Source organism: Podarcis raffonei, chromosome 16 (genome assembly GCF_027172205.1).
Source record: "Podarcis raffonei isolate rPodRaf1 chromosome 16, rPodRaf1.pri, whole genome shotgun sequence".
In the NCBI taxonomy this organism is placed as follows: domain Eukaryota; kingdom Metazoa; phylum Chordata; class Lepidosauria; order Squamata; family Lacertidae; genus Podarcis; species Podarcis raffonei.
In genome coordinates this window covers 5,754,983-5,764,124 of record NC_070617.1, presented here as the reverse complement: position 1 = coordinate 5,764,124, position 9,142 = coordinate 5,754,983, and the positions used below count along the sequence as shown (strand labels likewise).

Genomic DNA, 9,142 nt, shown 5'->3' with positions numbered 1-9,142 from the left:
TGACGAAGTCAAAAGCCATGCGTCCAGAAGGGTGACCAGGCGATTCTGAATTCATTTCGTCTTCTCTCCTGTAGAAGTGATGCAGGAAATGAAGAGCCCAATCATACGAGGGTGATTCCAGGACCAGATAAAAGGCCATCGTCTTGGCACTGTTCACTATCATGACTGCAGGTCTTCTCCACAGACGATTACCAGGCTATTGGGTAAGTCAGATTCAAGGCTATGTTGTTGACATCCATGGGTGGAATACGTTTTTAAAAAAGACACCTAGGATGTAGTCAACCAAGTGCTTTGTTTGGCGCAGACGTGTTAGATTCAAGGAATGATGGAGTGCATGATTGAACTATGGAACTCGCTCCCACAGGAGGCAGTGATGGCCCCAAACTGAGATGACTTTGGAAGAGGATTAGACAAATTCATGGAGGAAGGGCTATTGATGGCTATCAGCCATGATCACCATGCTTTGTTTCCCCAGCTGAAGGCAGCAATGCTGCCTCGAAGTCTTCCCAAGAGGTGGTGGGCAGCGCCAGCCATTCTCCAGCACAGGACCATAGGAAGTTTGCTACTTTGTAGCAAGTTGGATCATTGCCTCCATCTATCTCAGTATTGCCTACACAGACTGGCAGTGGCTCTTCATGAGGCACAGCTCTCACCCAGTTCTATCTGGAGGTGCCAGGGACTGAACCTGGAAGCCTCAGGATGCAGGACAGATGAGGAGATAGGGCTCTAACAGATGCCCAGAGATGCCGTTGGCTGGTGCCAACCCTTGTCAGGGGGCTGTCAAGGGAGCAACTTCATCAACGGGTCAGAAGGGAGTCTCAGAGCCTCGAAGTAAAGTCAGCTGTTTTCTTTGGGAAATTAGTATACAACGGAGATCACTCTGGCATGGCTGCCTCCGTGAAGATGTTGCCAAGACTGGCTCATGGCATCTCCCCTCCTGCTACTCCTCCTCTTCCAGACGTCTTCCATGCAGTCAGAAACTCTGAGGAAGGAAGGGCCCCTTCCTTGGACTTTTCTAACTTTCTGTTTAGCTACATGTAATGCTCTACATGACCTCTGAGTCAAAGGGGAAGGGGCGTTCAAGACAGAGGGACCAGGCAGCGTCTGACCTCTCCCTGTCCTCTCCTTCAGACCCTGCACTCAGAGTGGGTCCTTCTGCACCCAGCCCTGTCCTTGGAGAACTCCCTGCCTTCTTCACTCTTCACTTCCCTCAAGCCTTCTGTGTCTTCCACCTCCTAGGTTCCTCCCTCCTCTGATCTGTCTTCTGGGTCCACCATCACTCCCCTGGGTCTGAGCCTTCTTCCTCTTCTTCTTCTTCTTCTTCTTCTTCTTCTTCTTCTTCTTCTTCTTCTTCTTCTTCTTCTTCGGCTTCCCTAAGGAGTTCCTCAGCTGGGCCTCCCGCCACTCTTTGTCATCCAACCAATCCCTGACAACCCGTAACGGCTTTGTGGTTTAAGGGATTTGGTTTAAGTTGTGGTTTAAGGGATTTGTGGCTTCAGGTGAGTGAAGCCATGATGTCACCTACTTGTGGTTGAGCACAGCTTAACCTTCTGCTCCCTTTGACAAATCGGGAATTAATTTGAATTTGTTACTGAGGACTCCCAATGAGAAAAAGCCACAATTCAGTGACAGAGCACCAGCTCTTCCCTCAGAAGCTCCTAGGTTGAATCCCCAGTGCTTTCAGGAAAACTTCTGTCCCAAAGCCTGATGACCCACAGCCACTCACTTTAGCTATCTGGTGTAAGGCAACTTCCTGTATTCCTATTTAAATCAGACCTTCCCTTAGAATGCATGAGGACTGGAATCTTATTTTAGGACTCAGCTCTAGAGATTTTCACGTGGAAGGTTTCAGGTTCTGTCCCTTGACATTTTCAGTTAAAAGCATATAAGAATGATTTACAAATTCTAGAGACCCTCTGCCAGTCAGTGCGGGCAATCCTTAGCTAGATAGGTAGACCAAAGGTTTGACTCAGTATAAGCAGAACTTTTTTTCAGAAGGAACTCACCAGAACTCAGTTCCGGCCACTCTCAGGTGGGAGCCATTGCCATTACAGTGGTACCTCGGATTAAGAACTTAATTCGTTCTGGAGGTCCGTTCTTAACCTGAAACTGTTCTTAACCTGAGGTACCACTTAGCTAACGAGGCCTCCCGCTGCTGCTGTGCCGCCATCGCCCGATTTCCGTTTTCATCCTGAAGCAAAGTTCTTAACCCAAGGTACTATTTCTGGGTTAGCAGAGTCTGTAACCTGAAGAGTCTGTAACCCGAGGTAACACTGTATAAGAGAACTTCATTCATTGAGAGCTCTGGCACCTCTTTTTCTAGAAAAATAGCACTGAGTACAGTGGTACCTCAGGTTACAGATGCTTCAGTTTACAGACTCCGCTAACCCAGAAATAGTACCTCGGGTTAAGAACTTTGCTTCAGGTTGAGAACAGAAATCATTTGGCTGCGGCAACATGAGTCCCCATTAGCTAAAGTGGTACCTCGGGTTAAGAACAGTTTCAGGTTAAGAACGGACCTCCAGAACGAATTAAGTTCTTAACCCAAGGTGCCACTGTATAAGGCATCTTGCTGGGTTCCAGCCAAAGAGGGACCTGGGTTGAAATTCCTTTTTTCATATGTGCCATTCGTTGGGTGGCATGGAGTGAAGAGTGTTGGTGTTCTGAATCTTATGAAATGGAATTCGGTAGGGCTGTGCTGTGGGAGAGCTGGGAAGCAAAGCTCGCTCCGTCATTTATGCTGTGACAGGCCAAATACAGCAGGCCTTCTCCTCTCATCTCAGCTATCACCTGGGGACAGACATTCCATTAGGCTGCCTCAGTGGGAGAGATAGGAAGCAGGGCTCATTTCATCAGCTTTGCTGAAGGCCCAGCTCCATCAGGCACCTCCTGCCCCTGAACTGTGCCAGCATTTGGTCATTATAGGAGCAACTGTTTAGAAACTGGTTTCTGAGTTTTGTTTTCCTCTTCCCTCTCAGTCCCCTTTCCCTTGTGTGCTGTGTTCTATTTTTAATATTTTTAATTTTTGTTTAGATGGTAATCCTGGGGGAAGGGACTGTCTTATTTTGATTGTATGTAAGCTGCTCTGGGAACATTTTTGGCTGAAGAACAGGGTACAAATGCCTTAAATAATAATAATAATAATAATAATAATAATAATAATAATAATAGTAATAATAATAGCAATAATAACAATATGGCCAAAGTATGAAAGGAATCAGGAATCTGGCTGGTGACCACAAGATTCAATCCTGCGGGCTGCAAGACTGCTTTGCCAGCATGTTCCTTGGAAGGAATGCCCTGGCGAAACAGCACCCTGTATTTGTAATAAAATTCCGATGAATTTTCATGAGGCCTAGCAATTATAATCTTAATTGCAAACTGATGTGAAAATTGCAGAACTGAACATAAATTGGGGAACATGAGAAACCCAGAAGAAACTCAGAGCTTTACTCAGCACTAGTTTTGACTCAATTACTTAAGCCAGATGGATACATTTTTGGCCGAATATACTGTATTGGCCCGAATATAAGCCACACTTTTTTCCCAAGTTCCGACCGTGAAAAATTGAAGTGCGGCTTATATTGGGGCCAATACGGTATTCTCTGAAGGAATTTGCAGAGCATGGTGCATCTTCGACTCCTTCCTGCTAATAGCTTGTGCAACAATATAATAATGGACCTGTTTATTAATGTGGGAGCACTACAATTGGTTCAGATGCTTAATGGGAAACTCTGTACCCCAACCTGTTCCAACTGCTCCAGATGGTTGATTTTACACTGTTCCACTGAAAAGGTGAAGGATCCAGGGGAAAAGATCTTCCTTTGCATTAAGAATGGGGAACGTCAGGCCCAGAGGAGGAAGAAGTGGCCTTCCAGGTTTCTCTGTGTGGCCCTCAAAACCCTCTCTGGGCCACCCACCCACCCCCAACTCAATAGCTCTCCTGTATGCCTTCGTAGAGTAGCGTTCCTAAGCTTGAACTTGCCGTTAGGCTGAAAAATGCTTCTTGCTTGCCTAGATGATGGACGGAGACATGGGTATGTGTGTTTCTGTGTAGAAACCTCTGATTTTGGAGGGCTGCATTCCCTCCACTCCGGGCCTGAGGTACCCCAATCTTGATGTAAAGCAAGAACTTTGCTCCTGAATCCTTCGCTCTGTTGGTTGAACCAGTGCTTTTTTCCTTGGGGGACACAGGGGTACGCATACCCCTAAACATTTTGTGAATCTTTGTACTTTTGTCCATTTACTGTATTTACTTTCCCCAATTTGAACTATAAAATGGTGATTTTCTTGAGTCAAAACGAGAGTACCCCTAAACTTTTTTTTTTTAAGGAAAAAAAGCACTGGGTGGAACAATGTATTAACAGAAGGGGCAGCTGAAAAAGGGTGCAGAACCCTTTTCCCCAATAAGTGTCGGAAAGTTTTTTTTCCAAGAGCACTACAATTTCTTTAAAGACTTTCCAATTTGAGCAAGCATTCTAAGGACATTTTCTGCTTTTATTAATAAGTTTGATTGATCTTATTCATTGCATGCTTTTTCAGTTTGATGTGCACCACTTAATTATGCCATATACCAGTACAAATAACTTAAATCAGAAGCATGTCTCATGTCAGTGAGGAGTTGTGCCTTCAGTGCTGTGGGTCCAATACCCTCCTGTTAGGAACCAGGCAGGAACCATCCTTTGCTGAGCTTCAGATGGTAGCTTAAAATAGTTTTATTTCAGGAGTCCTTTGTACCATGAATGCATACCCTCCAACATTTCTCTGATGAAAATAGGGACGTCCTAAGCTGGGAAAGCAGGACATTCTGGGATGAAATCTTAAACCGAGGTGGCTTCTCTAAATCTGGGACTGTCCCTGGAAAATAGGAGCATTGGAGGGTGTGTGAATGCTGTTCTTGTGCTCTATGTTTTGATGTTTTAATCCAGGGGGCAGCAGCCTTGGGCTCAGCCATCCCTCAGACCATGTGGGGGGCCAGACTATATTCTGAAGGGGAAAAATGAACGAATTCTTATGCCCCACAAATAACCCAGAGGTGCATTTTAAATAAAAGGACACATTCTACTCATGTAAAAACATGCTGATTCCTGGACCCTCTGCGGGCCGGATTGAGAAGGCGATTGGGCCGCATCCAGCCCACGGGCCTTAGGTTGCCTACTCCCGTTTTAATCTGTGCATTAAAGCTTGTGTATTAAATGTTTCATTTGCTTTTGTAATCAGCTCTGAAACTTATAGTGAAGGTGTATTTCCAAGACCAACAACAACCGAACAGTGGCAGTAGTCATAATGATGATAATAATAATAATTCTTGCATGTTTTTCCAGGTCTAGTCCATACTCCCAGGAGATGTATCCTCCACAGAATAGAGATGATCAAGATTCCTGTGATGACTATGGCGCATCAGTGTGTTCTGAGCCATCGTGTGCTCCATCGAGAGCATCATATGACCCCTGTCACTCTGTGAGCTCCAGCTCTGCGGTGGACTGCTGCGGTACATCATCACAGCAATACTGTCCCCCTGCACAACAGTATTGCCCTCCTGCTCAGAAGTACTGCCCTTCAGCGAAGAAGTACTGCCCTCCCACCCAAAAGTACTGCCCTCCTGTACAGAAGTACTGCCCGCCTCAGCAGAAATATTGCCCTTCAGCCCAAAAGTACTGCCCTCCGGCCCAAAAGTACTGCCCTCCCGCCCCAAAGTACTGCCCTCCTGTACGAAAGTACTGCCCGCCTCAGCAGAAATATTGCCCTCCGGCCCAAAAGTACTGCCCTCCTGCTCAAAAGTACTGCCCTCCTGTACAAAAGTACTGCCCGCCTCAGCAGAAATATTGCCCTCCGGCCCAAAAGTACTGCCCTCCAGTCCAGAAATGCTGCCCGCCTCAGCAAAAATATTGCCCTCCCGTGCAACAGTACTGCCCTCCCGTCCAACGGTACTGCCCTCCAGTCCAACAGTACTGCCCTCCAGCCCAGACATGCTGCCCACTGCCTCAGCAGACCTACACACCGGTTGGAGAGCCCGAGATCTGCCAGATACAACAAGTCTGCCAAGCGCCACCACATCTTCTGAAGAAATAGCTACAAATATAGATAAAGGCAAAGGGGCTCACGAGGACATTTTTCATCTGTCTAGAAATGTTGTTACTTTCCTTCCTTCTTGTGGTCCCCATGACCCCTGTGCCCTCTAAGGCAGGAAGACCTTTGTGGTTAATTCCCGGCGGTTTAAATTCAGCACACAATGTTCTGTGTGCTTCCCTAGTAATGATTTGCTCCCAATGTGTAAGGCCACATTCATGTTCACCTGCATCTTAAGAAATTGATCATTTTGCTTCACCTTCCTGGAGAATTCGGCTGCTTTCAAGCCCAGTGGTCTATCAGAAACATGGAAAGACCTTTCGATTTGGCTTTTACCCACTGAGATTCAGCCAGTACGGTGGCATTTGCTGAAGGCCACACTGAAGTATGGGACTCATCCGTGGCATGCGGTCAGTGGACTAGGGAGGCTAGGCTACTCCCCTAAAGGGTCCAAGAGCCCTCCCACCACCTTCCCAAAATCCACCCGATTTTGGGAAGAGGGCAGCAGGGCTCCAGTGTCCTGTCAGAGGCCTGCCGCTTCCTTCTCAGAACCCAGGAAGCTTCTGCCTGTCTTAGGGAGGGAGGTGCAATGGTCACACATGTGACGTCTCTCACACACACACACACACACACACACCATCACACTCGCAAGCTGGCCTTGCTCTCCTATGAAAAATTTCACCACATGCCACTGGGACTCATAGTGCATAAGCTACTCCACACACTGAAGCATGGGTTTTGTAGTCCTTGCGAAATAAAGTGTTCTTGCTCATGGGAAATGTTAGCATTTGCTGTGCTTTGTTGAAAGCTGATATTTATTGGAGATATATTATTGGTGCTGATATTTATTGGAGATCTTTTGTGTAGACTCATTTAATTTACTGTCACTATCCTCATCCTTTGAACAAGTATGCATGCAACAAAATAAAAGCATTTCAAAAAAAAATTCATCTCTCCTGGCTCCTTCAGTTCTCTCCAATTTTTCTTTATGTTTTTATTTAGATTAATGATTCAGTTTTGATTAAAAAGGTATCCAATAGTACTCTCTGTATCCCCCCCCCCCATTCTAATAAAATTTCTTACAAAGTTATTTTATTAGAATTGAACGTTAAACCACTCTGTGAGGTGTAACTCTGCAAGGAAAATAAGAGGAAACTCCTAACAATTCTCTCCTTTTTAAAAAAAATATATTAGTTTTTATTAAGTTTTTAAATTATACATCTCAAAATAAACATTTTACATAATACCATATATCCAATGACTTCCCCCTTCTCCTTCCATGGTTCATATAACTTGCTTATCATTCCTTCATATTATACTGTAACCATTCTAGTCAGTTCTCCAATTTACATCATTCAAATATTAATCACGCTGTTGAGTTTATCTTAATGCTGCCACTGTCTTCAGCTCTACACAGTTGTTTTCCAAATACTCAGCAAAGATTTTCCACTCCTCTTTAAATAAATACACTCCTTGCTTTCTTATTCTATATGTCAAACCTGCTAGTTCTGTAAATTCTATCATCTTGAGCTGCCAGTCTTCCTTACTTGGGTCTTCCCTTACTTTCCATCTTTGGGCTAACAAAATTCAAGTCACCGTTGTTGCATACATAAATATATAAAAAAATATTTTCTGACCCCTGGGAACTTCATTCTGAACTATTCCTAACAGAAAGACCTCTGGTCTTTGGGGAATGTTGTTGGGAATCTTTTCAACTCATTATAAATCAGTTCCTAATATTCTTTAACCTACTCTGGCTTCTCCTCAGATCGTATAAATCTTTTGCCTTTTACACCTAACAGGTTTCAGGACTCTCTTAAGGCCACACCCTCTCCTAAAACCACCCACCCCTACATCCCCCACCAGCAAAACTTCATATCTGCCTTGAATGTATTTGTCTCACTGCAATGTGTCCTTGAATTCTGACAATGGGTGGGTCTACACATGGGTGTGTGTGTGTGTGTGTGTGTGTGTGTGTGTGTGTAACCACACTATAAATAAGTCAGAAATTAAATCATTGTATCAAAAGAGGGAAAAACCACTATATAAAATCGCATAGAAAAGTTTTTTGCTCTACAGCACCATCTGGTGTTTCATGTTTTTAATGCATTGAAAATACTGCTTTTTGACTAATGTAGCTGAGTCCAGTGTCTCTTGCTTGCCTGGATGGTGGATGGGTGCGTGGATAGGAACTAGTCTACTGTACAAAGGTACAACCTGTTACGAAAAAGGAGCAATGCAGCAGCGAGCTCCAGGTGGCTGGAAAGCCAAACAGGATGTTGATGTTTTGGGACTGTTCCGTGGGAACAAAGGAACAGTCTATTCACACCACTGAGCACCGGATGTTAGCTCAGAGTGTCACCTGACCTGTACTGGAAGTACATGGGAGGAGTTTTTCTCTCTCTGCTGTTGGTGTTAAGAGAGTGCAGACACGTTTCTCTGTACTGCTGGAAGGACAGAAATAAAGGCATGTAAATACATTTCTGTCTGTCTCTCTCCCCTCCCTGGGGATGGCAGGGGAGGAGTGGTGTGTTCTTCTCACGTTAGAGGAGGATCGCCGATTGAGATCTCGCCTGATCTTGCCGGGAGTCGCAGACGGGGAGGTCAACAAGGAACTCAAGCCGGGTGCCTGGAGAGTGGCAAATTCCTCTGACTAAGGCTTGATTCCGACACAACCTACATTCACGGCTCTGCTCACTTTTGCCCTGCCCACCACTGGCATGTGGTCAACAGAAAGTTTCCAAGAAGAGAACGCAGCCCTCAAAAATATGGTTTCCCGCCACTGTTTTACATTAAGAACTGAGCTAGAAAAAATGGAAACTCTTCTCTTTGCAGCTGCCTTTGGGGGTATTTTTTTCCCCAGGGGGTGGAAACACTGGGTCCAATTCTGGCTACATTAACATATTGGATTTTCCCACTGATTTTTTATTTACTTATGGGTAGCTCTCGCTTCCATTCCTGAAGATATTTAGAAATTGCTTCTTGGGACTCAGTTACAATAGTAAAAAAACCCCAGTATTTTGAATGCATTATAAACATGCAACACCAGATGGCATTGGAGAGCAAAAAAAAA

At 45.0% G+C, this 9,142-nt stretch overlaps 1 protein-coding gene across 1 annotated transcript; it reads left to right on the top strand.

Moving 5' to 3' along the window:
- The first annotated feature begins 5,346 nt into the window (after nucleotides 1–5,346).
- On the top strand, nucleotides 5,347–6,200 carry LOC128404269 (DNA-directed RNA polymerase II subunit RPB1-like). The gene has a single exon (XM_053369763.1). It carries the CDS (start codon nucleotides 5,347–5,349, stop codon nucleotides 6,070–6,072), a length of 726 nt encoding a protein of 241 aa, XP_053225738.1. The 3' UTR covers nucleotides 6,073–6,200.
- Nucleotides 6,201–9,142: the final 2,942 nt, after the last annotated feature.

What these genes read in the sequence shown, in the direction of transcription:
- LOC128404269 (XM_053369763.1), top strand. Translation starts at nt 5,347, where the DNA reads ATGTATCCTCCACAGAATAGAGATGATCAAGATTCCTGTGATGACTAT.